General features: G+C 40.0%; 1 protein-coding gene and 1 long non-coding RNA gene across 2 annotated transcripts in view; one reads left to right on the top strand and one right to left on the bottom strand.

Moving 5' to 3' along the window:
- Nucleotides 1–14,782, bottom strand: part of LOC145425701 (uncharacterized) — a 36,241-nt gene that overhangs the window by 8,255 nt on the left and 13,204 nt on the right. The window lies entirely within an intron of this gene.
- LOC113018468 (E3 ubiquitin-protein ligase TRIM21-like) lies at nucleotides 548–2,645 on the top strand. The gene has a single exon (XM_080298919.1). It carries the CDS (start codon nucleotides 741–743, stop codon nucleotides 2,430–2,432), a length of 1,692 nt encoding a protein of 563 aa, XP_080155045.1. The 5' UTR covers nucleotides 548–740; the 3' UTR covers nucleotides 2,433–2,645.

Genomic DNA, 14,782 nt, shown 5'->3' with positions numbered 1-14,782 from the left:
ATGACAGACTGGGGAGGCAATGGATGAACCACAAGGAGGCAAACATGGGAACAGCTAAGGCAGATACAGACATGACTAAGGCATGGAGCGAGAGAGCGAGCGACACAGAGAGAGAGGAACATGGAGGGAGAGAGAGAGCGAGAGACATCCAGACAAAACAGCATAGACTAAGACTAAACATGACACACAGGTGAGGCACAGTAACAAGAACCTAAAGATGAATAAACTAACTAAGAGAACAGGAAACACAAAAGATTAAATGAGGAAGAGCAAGGAAACAGAACCACGAATAATATCAAATAATGGAAACTGAAGCAGAACACAAAACACTGGGTCACTGACTCAGACCAGTAGATCAAAACTGTGGAGTTTCCAAATTCTACTCTAATTTTAACTAAATTAAATTTTAACTAAATTTAACTAATATTTTGTTTTCAACACCAGGTACCTTTTTATAACATTTTCTGCTGCTTTAATTTGCCTAAGAACTTTATGGTCCACGAACCATCAGAAAGTGGAAACTCTGCCAATGACATCTGTTGTGGCTGTGACAAGTGGCATCATTCTGGTGATTTTCACACTTTTTCACCTGGAGGTTTGCTCATTTAGAGGGTTAAAGTGCTTCATCTGCTCATCACAGTATACATACCGTCACAGCAGAGCAGCAATAACTCAAAATTGTTGATGGACACATGTAAAGAGTAAAATACTGACACTTTCTTTTTAAAAAATGAAACAAAATGGAATTTAAAAAAAATGTTTTCTTTCTCCTTCACAGTGCAGACATGTCTGCTGCCGGTAATCTGCAATCTGAAGATCAGATTACGTGCTCCATCTGTCTGAATGTGTTCACTGATCCAGTCAGCACACCATGTGGACACAACTTCTGCAAAAACTGCATCAGTCAGCACTGGAAAACTAATCGAAGATATATATGTCCTATTTGTAATAAGGTGTTCAAGAGACGACCTGAACTAGACATCAACACTTTGTTCTCTGAGATGGTTGCTCAGTGCAGACGTGAAGCTCTGCAGAACGCCAGCAGCTCAGAGCAACAAGCTGCCAAACCAGGAGAAGTTCCCTGTGATGTCTGCACTGGAACCACACTGAAGGCCCTGAAATCATGCCTGGTGTGTCAGACCTCCTACTGTCAGACTCACCTGGAGCCTCATCTGAGAGTCAAAGGTCTGAAAAGACATCAGCTGATTGATGCTGTGGAGAACCTTGAAGGCAGGGTGTGTACAAAGCATGATAAACTTCTCGAGCTGTTCTGTAAAACCGACCAGACATGTGTCTGCATGCTCTGCCCTGTTTTAGACCACAAGAGCCACGAGTTTGTTCCTCTGAAAGAAGAATATGAAGGAAAGAAGGCAGAGCTGGAGAAGACAGAGGCTGAGATTCAGCAGAAGATCCAGAAGAGACGACTGAAGATTCAGGAGATCAAAGAGTCAGTGAAGATGAGTAAAGATCGTGCAGATTTACAGAAAAGAGTGGGTGTTCAGGTCCTCACTGCTCTGAAGGAGTCTGTTGAGAGACGGCTGAAGGATCTCATGAAGGAGATCGAAGACAAACAGGAAACGACAGAGAAACAGGCTGAAGGTCTCATCAAAGATCTGGAACAGGAAATATCTGACCTGATGAAGAGAAGCTCTGAGGTGGAGCAGCTCTCACAATCTGAAGACCATCTCCACCTCCTCCACAGCTTCTCCTCCCTGAAAGCTGCTCCACCCACCAAGGACCGGACAGAGGTCAGAGTCCGTCCACCATCATATGAGGGGACTGTGGTGAGAGCTGTGGCTCAGCTGGAGGAGACATTCTGGAAACCCATGAAGAAGAAGCTGTTTAAGGCTGAGCTGAAGAGGGTCCAGCAGTATGCAGTGGATGTGACTCTGGATCCTGATACAGCAAATCCTGCTCTCATTCTGTGTGATGATAGAAAACAAGTGTATCATAGTGACGTGAAGAAGAAACTTCCAGACAACTCAGAGAGATTTTCTCAGTGTGTTTGTGTTTTAGGAGAGCAGAGTTTCTCTTCAGGCAGATTTTACTTTGAGGTTGAGGTTAAAGGAAAGACTGAGTGGGATTTAGGAGTGGCCAGAGAGTCGATCGACAGGAGGTCAAATATTATACTGAGTCCTCAGAATGGTTTCTGGACTGTCCTGCTGAGAAATGGAAATGAGTACAAAGCGTGTGCTGCCCCTCCAGTCCGTCTCTGTCTTCAGCCTGGTCCTGAGAAGGTGGGGGTGTTTGTGGATTATGAGGAGGGTCTGGTCTCCTTTTATGATGTAGATGCTGCAGCTTTGATCTACTCCTTTACTGGCTGCTCCTTCACTCACAAACTCCACCCATACTTCGGTCCCAGTCTGAATCATGGTGGTAACAACTCTGCACCTCTGATTATCTGCCCTGTCAATCAACCAATCAACGACTGATTTTATTTGATGAACTGAGTGATTTTTACATAACGGAACAAATGAACATATTGAGTGTAAACACTTTACAATTTCCATGTTTTACATAGATTCTGATTACTGTGGACTCAGATTTACTCTTTGGTTTATTCCTAATGGAATTTGATGTAAAGACAAGAAGAAGACAAAATATCAAACATAACATTTCAGAAACCTTAAATTAATAAAAAAGAACCTTTTGTTAGATTCTTTTATTAAAACAAAGCATTCAGACTTCAGCTGAGGGGCAGTTATGATGGGTAAAAGTGGTTTGGTTATTTTGGATCTGTGTGAAGATCTGTGTGTATCTGCTCAGTGCAAACTGATGGATAATATTAAAACAAATCTGAGAATATTCATCCATTTTCCTCTTTCCCAGGTCCCTGTTAGAAAACCTCTCTTATGAAGTGAGACACAGAGTCTCTGCAATTCTTCCACTATTATCCTGGGAACAGATATATGTGTGACGCTCCTACAGAGAAACAGGTACTTGGTGTACTTGTACATGATTGTAACAGTGCTCTGGATAACAGAGGAACCACAGACAGGGACAGAGAGACTATCATGGTTCTGGGTCATTTGACCCAGTGTTTTGCGGTTTTGTTTGTGTTTTTATGACTGTTATGGATTATTAAGAATATATAAGAATAACGTTATATTGAAACAAGCACACCATTGTTTTTCTTATGACATTACCAATAAGTTTGGTGTGTCACATGGCCCTCTTCTTATTGAAAAAACTAAAGTTGATTCCAAGATGGCCGACTTCTAAATGGCCACCATGGTCACCACCCATCTTGAGGAGTTTGCCCCCTCACATATACTAATGTGCCACAAACAGGACTTTAATATCACCAACCATTCCCATGTCATTACGGTGTATCCATATAAATGGCCCACCCTGTAGTACTAGTTCTAGTACTACTGCTACTGCACAACCCGTATTGTTCAGGGATTTCACAAATTTGTTTAACTCTAATATTTTGGCTTACAGGTAAACTGCTTTTGGAGGTGGGCAGGATAAAAACTTCCAGCATGACACAATGTTTGGAAGTAAAGGGTGGGTGTTGGGGGCTAGGAAGACTGCCAGGTAAAAGAGTCTAGCATCCAGGTGTTACATGGTGTTGCATGTTATAAACAGCCATAAACTATTCCCATTATTTAGAGGTGATTGCCAGTTTGTTGGATTTTAGAGACACAGAGAGTGATCCTGTCCTGCATTACTTAACCCTTTAAAACCTACCATAGAACCAAGTCCGCCAGAGCTTACTTTATATTTTTACATGCTGTAGTGCCATTTCTGGGAGCATTTCAAGTTGCTATACATCAATACAACCATTATAGCCCAAATTGTAATAATATGTACGCATTAAGTGCATAGTAATTACATACATTTTCCGATCCGCAAGTTTGGAGTAAAGAGAACTGGACATATATTTGCTTTTTTTTGGTTACTTTGATGTCAAGAAAGTTAGCTTGTTTAGAACTGTGATCAAGGATAACATGTAAAACGTTGAAAGTGTCAATGTAAAAATTGTACAAACTCAAGAAAAGTGGCAAGTGAGGTGGCAAAAGTGCATTTTTACTCACGTAGAAGTACAGCTGCTAGTGTCAAAAATACTCGAGTAAAAGTTTGATAAAGTATCAGGTTACAAAATGTGCTCAAAGTAAAGTAGTAACCTAGCTGAACCTTGTGCTATAATAAAATAATATTAGTAGATAGGACTACAAACTTAGTCTGGTGGTAAAAGGCACAAGAGCCTAGGGGGCACATTTGGCAGCCAGGGTTAGAGCTCAGAAACCTGGAGCCTGGTTAGCCTGGTTGGGGGCTAACAACACTGTCTGGTAAAGGGAATCTAACATCCTGGTACTACATGGTGTTGCAGCTGATAAAAAGCCATAAAATATGTGCATTGTTTAGAGGTGATTGCATTATACTGGAGAGCAAAGGTACTTGTACTATTGAAAATCAGTTTCATAAAAAACACGTAAACAGACATAAAGAAGAATGTGTTTGTAAAACTAGCGGTAACATATGAGAACTATAAGACAGACTGTTTCTGCTATCGAAAAGTTTGTTGTTAATCCTGAATGGTCACAACAATTACCTAAGAAAAGGATCATTTTACTCCACACACATTTGGAAAATCACATAGTTTGACCATAAAGTCCCAGAATAATTAGTATTTGAGATTGTGGCAGCAACATCATTAAAGAAATTTATCTTTCCATGACACATGCTTTCATTTGGAAATATAAAATGTGAAGTTTTTTGTGTAAAACATAAAAACAACAAAAATGTAAGACCTTAAAAATGTCCGAATTTTGTGAATATCTAGATCATTGGTGTTTCCATCTGAGGGTCTACAGGGCGAACACTGAGGCTGGGTATTAGAAATACAAGATTTTAACATGAGATATGTTAACTCTGAGAACACTAACATTTAGTTTAAGGTGTGAGAGGTAAATGCATAACAGAAGCCCAAAAGGAGTTGCTTGTTCCTACATTTGTTCAAATAAATTACAAGTGATCTGCATAAGTTTGATGCATAATAGAAAAAAAAAGAGGTCCATGAGATGGTTCACATTATCTAAGTAAGACTCTATTGGAACCTCAAATGTTAAAGTACACTATACTTTTATTTCGTGAGCTAATGTGGATGCTCTAAAAGCACCCTGACTGAAAATTTACTTACTATTTACTTAAAATGTTTTATGTATTTTGTCTATTCTGTGACTTAACTTACTATTTTTGTCTTTCTTTCTTTCTTTGTGTAAAGTGCTTTGTGACAGCCTGTCTATGAAAAGCGCTTAATAAATAAACTTTACTTACTTACTTTTTTAGATTGTTAAATATTAAAATACATATTTGTTAAATTTAAGAGTAAAGAGAGAAATTGTTTGTATTTCTTAATTGCAAATGGCACCAAATTGTATTCAAAATTGAGCCACACTTTTTCCTGGTGTTTTGGTTGACATCTCTTGATTTTCCCATGTCAAAGAAACAGGCTCTGTATTTTGCGTTATATGCATCCACAGGTGTGGAAAAATGGACAGCTCTCTCTCTGTTTTTTATTCTGACATTTCACTAATTCAAAAGTTATTTCAATATTTATTTATCTAAAACAAAAACGTTTACCCTAAATTGATGTTTACCAGTAAAAAAAAGTTTTTGTTTTTTCTTTAAAGTGTATGTAAATATTTGGTTTCAAATGTGAATATACTGCTGTGTATTGAAAATTCCCTTGAGTTGCATAGAGATATATTGAACAACATACAAAGCATAATATATCAAATAATATCTACCTGAGTTTTTTCTTTGAAAGAAGCCCCTTATGTCCATTAATGTGTTCATCAGTACATAACTGAAACCGATTCAGAGTGCTTTGTTTAGCCGTGGAGGTTAACAACTGAAAATATGAAATAAACACACACATAAGACTCTCTGTTCGCTTTTCATTTCATTTGTTAATTCACTCGAAGAGCAAGTAACGTAATATGGGTCAAGTGATCAGTTGGATATCAATCTTTTATGATACACCGTCATTTCTACACAGTGGCGGTCCTAGCCTGTTTGGCGCCGTGGGTGAGCACTCCCTCTGCCCCCCCCCCCCCCCCCCCCCCCCCCCCACACACACACACACACACACACACATATGAGGAGAGAGAGAGTATGCATAGTGTGCAAACGGCCACCAAACAGCCATCATAATTCGTCATACAATGAGAACAGGACAAATCAACAACTGACAATGACTAATTAATATTAAAATCTGTAACATAATGCATTGCTTGGAGTTTAGTCTGTTACTGTTACTATTTTTACAATTTCTTCTTGGAGCAACTGTAATGCACATAATTTCCTTAGGGATTAATAAAGTATTCTGATTCTGATGGTTTCAGGATGACCTGCCATTATCCAATCACACATCGTCTCTCCCCTTTCGATGGGTTGTGTGTGAGACTTTAAATCATCAAACTGTGATGTGGGGAAGATTAAAAAAACATGGTGTGGAAGAGAGTAACCCTCCTCTCGTGTTAGGGTCGGCACCGACCCATTTTAAATTTCAAATGCATAAGAAAATCACATACATTTGTTTATTGTATCAAGGCTTTTTGACTTTGTCAGGAACCTCTATTTCTACAAAATAAAACAAAAAAAAAATATTTTCACTAAATTATAAAATGCCCTAGTTGAAATTATGACCTTTGTGTTGTTAGGGTCGGTTTCGACCCAGGTATAATATTATGAGTATAAAGCAATAATTAAAGCCAAAACTGAAATCATAAGTGCACTGTCAGCTAAAACACTTACAGCAAGCGCCTCTCCTAATCATATGAGCTTTAGGGGATTCTTATTTTGCATGTTTTTTTGCATTATACCTGCACAAAAACAAAACAAAATAAACATGGGCATGTGAGGTGAATTCACTATTTGAGTGGCCATTTGACTTCCAGAGTGCACATTTACAATTTGCAGCATACAAAAAATGAGAAGAAGATTCACGGTGAGCTAAGTTCAGGATCATACTTTTGGTGAAAATGAAGGAGAGGACACAGAGCAGCATAGCGATTCAGATGGGCAGGTTTCTACAGAGGAAGGCAATGTGTAGTATCATCCAGAAGACACAGACACAGATACATCTGATCAGAGGTGGAGGTCGCTGGTGCTGAAGCCCTGCTGAAAGATTCAAGTCCAAAAATGGTAAGATCTTTTGGAGCTCAGTACCTCATGATGTACATGGCAGGGCAGCTGCTGCAAATGTCATCAAAATGACCCCTGGAATCACAAGGTTTGCTCTGACCAAAGTCAGTGACATCAAGAGATGTTTTGAGATATTTATGCCATTGTCACTAGAAAGAATCATCATTACTATGATAAACCTTGAAGGGAAAAAAAGTCCATGGCGACATGATGAGGAATTCCTGGATGCTTTCACTGGTGTTCTTCTTGCTGGAGTGTACAGATGCTGCAATGAGGCCACTGATCGTCTATGGGATGCATCGACAGGCAGAAACATTTTCTGGGCAACGATGTCACTTCACACATTTGATATCATTTTGATTCAAGAGTCCTCAGATTTGACAACAGAGAGACCAGACCGAGGTCTGACAAGCTCGCTCCCATCAGGGATGTCTGGGAGAGATGAGTGCAGCTTCTTCCACTGATGTTCATCCCAGGGCCAGTGACAGTGGATGAACGTCTTGTCCACTTTTTGAGGAAAATGCCCCTTCCGGCAATATATACCCAGTAAGCCAGGGAAAAACGGCAGAAAAATCTGGGAAGCCTGTGATGCAAAAACCAACTATCAGAATCAGAATCAGAATCAGAATACTTTATTAATCCCTGGGGGAAATTATTTTTTGTTACAGTGCTCCATTTTAAACCAACATTAAGACAAGACAGACAATACACTAACTAAGAATAGTACAATATATACATATATACACATACATACTTCACTCATAAATAAATAGTTGGAAAAGAAACATGTGTAGTTGTAGCAGCAAACAGTGTGTTAAGTGGATGCGTTGTACAGGGAGATGGCCACAGGCAGGAATGATTTCCTGTGTCGTTCAGTGGTGCTTTTCGGTAATCTCAGTCTCTCACTGAACGAGCTCCTGTGACTGACCAGCATGTCATGGAGTGGGTGGGAGGTGTTATCCAACATAGTCTTTATCTTGGACAGCATCCGCCTCTCCGACACCACCTTGAGGGTGTCAAGCTCCATCCCCACAACATTGCTGGCCTTACGGATTAGTTTATTAAGTCTGTTGGCATCTGCGACCCTCAGCCTGCTCCCCCAGCATGCAACAGCATAGAGGATCGCACTGGCCACAACAGACTCATAGAAAATCCTCAGCATTTTCTGGCATATGTTGAAGGACCTCAGTCGCCTCAAAAAATAGAGACGACTCTGGCCCTTCCTGTAAAGTGCTGTGGTGTTTTTAGCCCAGTCCAGTTTATTGTCAATGTGAACTCCAAGGTATTTATAGTCCTCCACGATGTCAACACTGACCCCCTGAATTGAAATAGGGGTCAAGTGTTTCCTGGTCTTCCTGAAGTCCACGATCAGTTCCTTGGTCTTTGCCACGTTGAGCTGCAGATGATTCTGCTCACACCACGTGACAAAGGAGTCGACCACAGCCCGGTACTCTGTCTCATCATCCCTGCTGATGCATCCAACCACCGCAGAGTCATCAGAAAACTTCTGAAGATGGCAGGTCTCTGTGCAGTGGCTGAAGTCTGTGGTGTAGAGGGTGAAGAGGAAGGGGGAGAGGACAGTCCCCTGTGGTGCCCCTGTGTTGCTGATCACCTTGTCAGACACACACTGTGGGAGACGTACATATGCCTGGAATGTACAGATTTTCACAGTCAAAGCTGTGAGTGGCACCCCTGAGAAGAAACAATGAAAATGTGTGGTCCACCATATGACCACTGGACTGCAGGATCACAATATCAGCTGTGATATTTTATTTTATTTTATTTTTTACCAGATATGACCTCGGACAAGAACTTCACAAAGGAAACTGAGGTGAAGCTGTATCATTGGGAAGTGATAAAAAGCCTACAATTACCCACGGCTATAACTAAAACAAAGGAGGAGTGGACTTTTTCTTTTTTTCAGTTTATATTAAAGGTCTACTGCTTGATGTAAATATCAATGGGTCGGAATTGACCCGTAACACCATAGATGTCATTTTAGTTATTAATCTTAAAATGAAAAAAAAAACAATAAAACAGATTTATTTAAGAGATGTGTTCTATACCCCTCAGTAATACTCAGGTAACACAGAAAACTTTTATTTATTAATATGATTCTCTTGAGGTTAAATTTACAATTTTTTTTTATTGAAATCGAGGGGTATAGTGACAAAAAAAGACCCAGAGGCCCACGCCAAAAGTATTAAAACCAAGATTTTCGTGGATAAGGAAGCCTAACAAGGTAACCAAGAGATGAGAAACAAATTGGATGAGAACTTATTGTTTTTAGTATATTTTATAGCTGATTTAATTCACGGGTCAAAACCGACCCGCTAACATTAGAGATGATAACAGAAAGCTAACACAAGAGGAAGGGTAAGAGATAAATATTAAATGATGATTAAATAAAGAGGTGAATAAACATGAAAGAAGGAGAAATTGTCACGGTTCGCTTGAGGACTCAGAGGTACAGTCAGTATTTACTACAGTTCCACCAGGTGTATATACAAACAGTGCAGGGGTAGTGCTATATACAAAGCGTTTTTTGGCCATAAAAAGTAAACTTTTTTGGCTTAAAAAATAGGAAAAAATAAACCCAATATGTTTTAATAATCAAATCATTTTCTAATTATTGAAAATTAATGAGTTATAAAATGTGACAATTTTGATCATACTTTTATGAATATAATAATTTTATTAAAAAATATATTTTTATGGCTACCATTTGTTTTATTACTTCCTTTATTACTCCATAGGTCATAAATCATTTTATTTGGGTCATAAATCACTCGGTTTGACTTAAGGGGTATAATATCCCTCTCAAGTGTTTATTCGGATTTTGCTGTTAAAGTAACTGAAATCAAATAAACACTATGACTACAACTAGTCAGGGACTCAAAATGGAGAGCAGAGGAGAGTCCGGTCAGGAGAAGTTAGGCAAATCAGTCCCACATATCTTAGTAAAATACAAATGATTTGAATTTCAAATTTGATGCTTGTGCTCATGTAAAATGTGCAGTCTCTTCTTTGTATTGTGTGCTGCTTCAGTGCCAAGATAATTTTAAAAAGCATACAAATAAAAAAGCAAATTCTAATGTAGCTTTCTGCACTTCATGGGATTTCATAGTTTATGTATAAGTGAATCTGAAAATAAAAACATATATAAAATCTCACGAAGAAAATGAAAATAATGCAGTACGTTTTGTTTTACGTGAAATGAGAGAGGTGGAGGGTTGGGCTCCACCTGAAGCCTGCAGCAGTTGTCGGTCAGACAGAATATTCTAAAGATTTTAAATATTTAGTATTGTCAGCGTATTGCTAAAGTATAAAAACAAGTGCATCAGTGGCTCTGTCATGGTCCTGCGTCCATGACTCAGTGATTTTGTGTTTGTGTTCTTTATTGTTATTATTCTCATTATTATTCATGGGCTGTTTTATGATGGTTTGTGTTTTGGGATTTTAGATACTGGGTTCTGGGTTTGTGCTCCCTCTATTGGTCCCTGGTGTTAGTGTTCCCCTGTCTCGTCAGGTTAATCAGGTCCAGCTGTGTCTCCCACCTGTGTGTGATTTCCCAGTGTCTCTCTGTGTACTTATGGTGTGTGTTTGCCTCTGTTCCTCGTCGCGTCGTCTGTGTTCATACTCTGTGAAATTCCCTGCGTACTCTCCCTGCTGTTCTCCCTTCATGTTCAGGTTTGCTACTCCTTGGTATAGTTTCTCCCAGTTTAGTTCATCCTTAGTTCTGTTTGCCATCTCCACTTTATGTTTGGTATTGTTAATAAATCGCCCTCACGTTTGAATAAGTGCTGCATTTGAGTCCTCCTTTCCACTCTTCACACGGCCACTGACCCGAGCCGTGACAGGATCTGTGTTTAGTTTGATTGATTTTTATCCTGTTTGTCTCTGGTGTGTGTGAATCCTGTTTTCTCTGCAGGGTTCATGGTGTCTGTGATTATTTACACCAGGGTTTTAGCTCCAGTGTGTTTTAAAGCATGAATATTTCACAGCGGTAGAAAATGCTCCAGCTTTTGGTAATGAATTATTATTTTGTGCTCTTGTAGCTGCAACTGTCACAAAAGCGGCCGTGTGCAAGCAGGAGAAGGACCCAAATGCAAACTCTCAGAAACAGGACGTAAACTCAAAACCAGCTTTACTTGCTGAATGGAAAAGGCGATACAAAACTAAACTGGGAAATACTAATGATAACACACATTGGGAAACACAGGGAGAGTCAAACAGCTATGAGGGAGGACGTGACGAAGGACTGAGGGAGAAGCTGACCTAAATACACAGAGGGATTAAAAGGAAGTGAGTACACACGAGAAAAACACCTGGCATGAATGACCATAACGAAACAGGGGAAGCAAAATTGAACAGAACAAACACTGATACACAAGACATCAGTAATAAAATAGGAAACATGATGCAGGAGTGGAGGAGAGGTAGACAAGAGGGAGTGAGGGAACCTGAGGAAGAGCACAGACATGACGGAAAACATGGAATGAAACACAAAGCAGGGGAAACAAGGCGCAAGGGCTCTCACAACTATATAAACACAAACACACAGAGGAAGACTCAAAGGGCAAAGACACAGTGGAAAAAAATATAAACAAAACTGTCTGTGAAGGTTCTCAGTCATCCAGGTCATTGTAGTCTAAGGAGCTTGGAAAGAAAAGCGTCTGGACTTCTTTTGAGTTGCTTGAAGACGTTTCACCTCTCATCCAAGAAGCTCAGGTGAGCTCACAAGAGGCCATTTACGTCCACTGTGAGCGACCATCTTTGAACAGAGGCGGTGGTTTATGACACCAACTGTCTGCCATCTATAATCCAGTTTTGAGATCCCTTCCCAGATTCCCATTTCGCCTTAACACCCACTCACATCCTGGGCCATCACATCCAGAAGTTATTTCCAAGCTCCTTAGACAATAAACAAAACTAAACAGAACAACCCAGGCACTATAGAATAAACGTTTAGAAAAGTAAAGTGACTTAGATATAATACAAAATGCCAGAAAACACACAAAAAGACTTGGTCAAAAGACCCAGAACCATGACAGCAACATTTTTATTATTGTAGAAATGAGAATGAATAACCTTTATTTTAAACCAAATCTGTCTGTAAATGAACTCACATTTGTGTCTAAACTACTGTGAGTACAAAAAACAATTATTAGAATATAATGCGTTAAATTTGCTTAGATGAGGGGGTCCAGCAGTAGATCAGAGAAATAGGGAAGGATTTGTCTGTGTGTTTCAGTTTGGTTTAGCTGTAGGCCTGAGAGTGTGTGTAATGGTGTAGAGGGAGAGGAATTTGTGGACACTGGGGGTCAGCCCATCAACCCTAACCCTGTCATAAAAGGAGACAGGAAGCTACAGTCGGGGGATGCTAATGCAGAGTAGGGGTCTCAGTGCTTGTAAAATGTTTTGTATGTTTTGTAGAGGAATTCGGTGTCGCTTGGGTGTGGGGAGATGGACTTTGATGACCGACAGGAAGTCTCTCTCTCACTCACACACACACACACACACACCTACACACACACTGGTACGCGCACACACCGGCACTCACGTGCTCGCTCATACAAACACAGAGTTTACGACACACCATGTGGGTTTTACGATGGGGTCGTTTCTATAAAACTGGTGGAAACAAACAAAGAAGAAGGACTTTTACATAAAGATATTATATTCAGTCCTGTAGAAAGTTATATATTTAAAAATACATGATCCTCTCTGGTTACTCTGGTATGAATAACTCTGGATTACTTTTTGGTAAATAATACACTATCTGCAAAAAACTGTGAAAGAATTCCAGATCACAAGTTTGTAGTTCAACATACAAATGACGACCTTTGACCTTCATCAGGTTTTATTTAATTGTGCCAGAGAAAGTCAGCTGTGCTTTTCATGCAGCTGAGTACATCCATTGTTTAAAAGGGAAGCTGTGTAGATCTGAGATCAGCAGCTTTCTGAAACAGCAAACTGAGGTATGGAATTAATGCTGATATTGTCATGATCCTGGGTCATGTTGCATTCTAGCATTCTTAGTTTTTATTTATGCCATGGTTCCTAGGTTGTTCTGTTAAGATGTTGCTTATTTGATTTCCCCTTGTGACTTTACCCCCTGTGTGCCCCTCTGTGTATCTGTGAGCCCTCGTCTCCCCTCCTTGTGTTTTATTCCATGTTTTCCCCTGCCCGTTATGTCTGTGCTCTTCCTCGGTGCTCTCTCTCCCCTCACGTCTGCACCTCTGTGTGCCACAGCGTGAATATTTTTATATTAGGGGCAACAAATGTTGCTCCGTTGTGTGGACAATTTTATTTCTTGAGGAGCTAGAAAAACCTTACCGTCGTCGCCCGCACGTTTTGTACCATAGGCTCATCAGAGACAATCATATCCAGGTAAAATTATTTCCTTTAATCTACACGCATTTAGGATGGACGATGCAGTGGACAGTGGGAGGAAGCATCCTTAAGCTCTCTTTGCAGACCCGTGTGACTCTCCACTCGCTGACCAGAAAAGACAAACCGCAGGTCTCAGTTGCAGCACCCCATCCATGTCTGATCTTCAGCAACACTGCCAGAGACTTCCTGTAATCTATTACAGTTGTAAAAGAAACGGTCCAGGAACAGGTCACAACTGAAAATATTGTTTTTCCATCTTTGCATACTGTGTATTTGAAATATTCTTGTTTAATTGTTATTGTTATTTACTTTATTGCTATCAAATAAATATCCATGTAATATTGTTCAAAGTTAGTGTTATGTTCAAACATTTTAAAAATGCCTGTAAAACAAATTGAGTTCAGTGACAATTACTGTTTGTTTGAATCAATTTGTTAATAACATAAAACCTTTAAACTAATGCAACACATATAACAATGTAACAAATATTTTCAAATAAATAAAATTCTCAATACATAACTCATTTGGGAACTAATCTTTCTAGAAGTGAAAACAGTATGTCCATCCTCCCCTGCTCTCCTCTCCTCAGCCTCTATTTGCTGCCTCTTGTCCTCTCTGATGAGGTCTAGCAGCTCATCATCTCTTTTCCTCTTTCTCCCTGTCGTAGGTGGCTGAGCCGCTTCGTCATCGCTGTCCTTTTGGTCACCCACTGCTGTGCTTGGCCCTGGGGTGTCCTCAGTGAGAGAGGAAATTGGGACAGGAGGCTTAGTGGAAGGCATCTGTCCTATCACCTCATCCATGAGGGCAAACCAGGGCCAAGTAGCAGCAGAGGGCTTCCCACTGACCCCCTCTCCTGAGCCTGGATACTTGCAATCCTAAAGGCAGAGGAAATCAAAAATGATTGCAGGCAAATAAAAACACCACCAGTCCATGAGTCGTTTGGTACCGGGCCACGAGAGTTGAGGCTCCGCTGTGAAATTTATGGTTTTCAGGGGTTATCGTTAACTCGGTTTCCCTGGGTCTTTCCCTTGTTGTAGTTGTGTGTCTTATTTTGAAAGAAATATTTACACGTTACCATAGCGACCAGAGAGCATTAAGCGGCAGAGAGGAGGGTGAAAATGTTGGCGCATTTTCAAGAGGACACTGCTAATAAAGTTACACAATCACACAGTACATTCACGTTTATTATTATATTTACAAAATATAATATATATAATCGGGGGTTTCCCGC

The sequence above is a fragment of the Astatotilapia calliptera genome, chromosome 3 (genome assembly GCF_964374335.1).
Source record: "Astatotilapia calliptera chromosome 3, fAstCal68.1, whole genome shotgun sequence".
NCBI lineage: Eukaryota > Metazoa > Chordata > Actinopteri > Cichliformes > Cichlidae > Astatotilapia > Astatotilapia calliptera.
The sequence above is the reverse complement of the archived record's forward strand: the minus strand, read 5'-3'. Positions and strand labels throughout refer to the sequence as shown.

Bases quoted from the DNA above. Each gene is read 5' to 3' on its own strand.
- LOC113018468 (XM_080298919.1), top strand. From the start codon at position 741: ATGGAATTTAAAAAAAATGTTTTCTTTCTCCTTCACAGTGCAGACATG.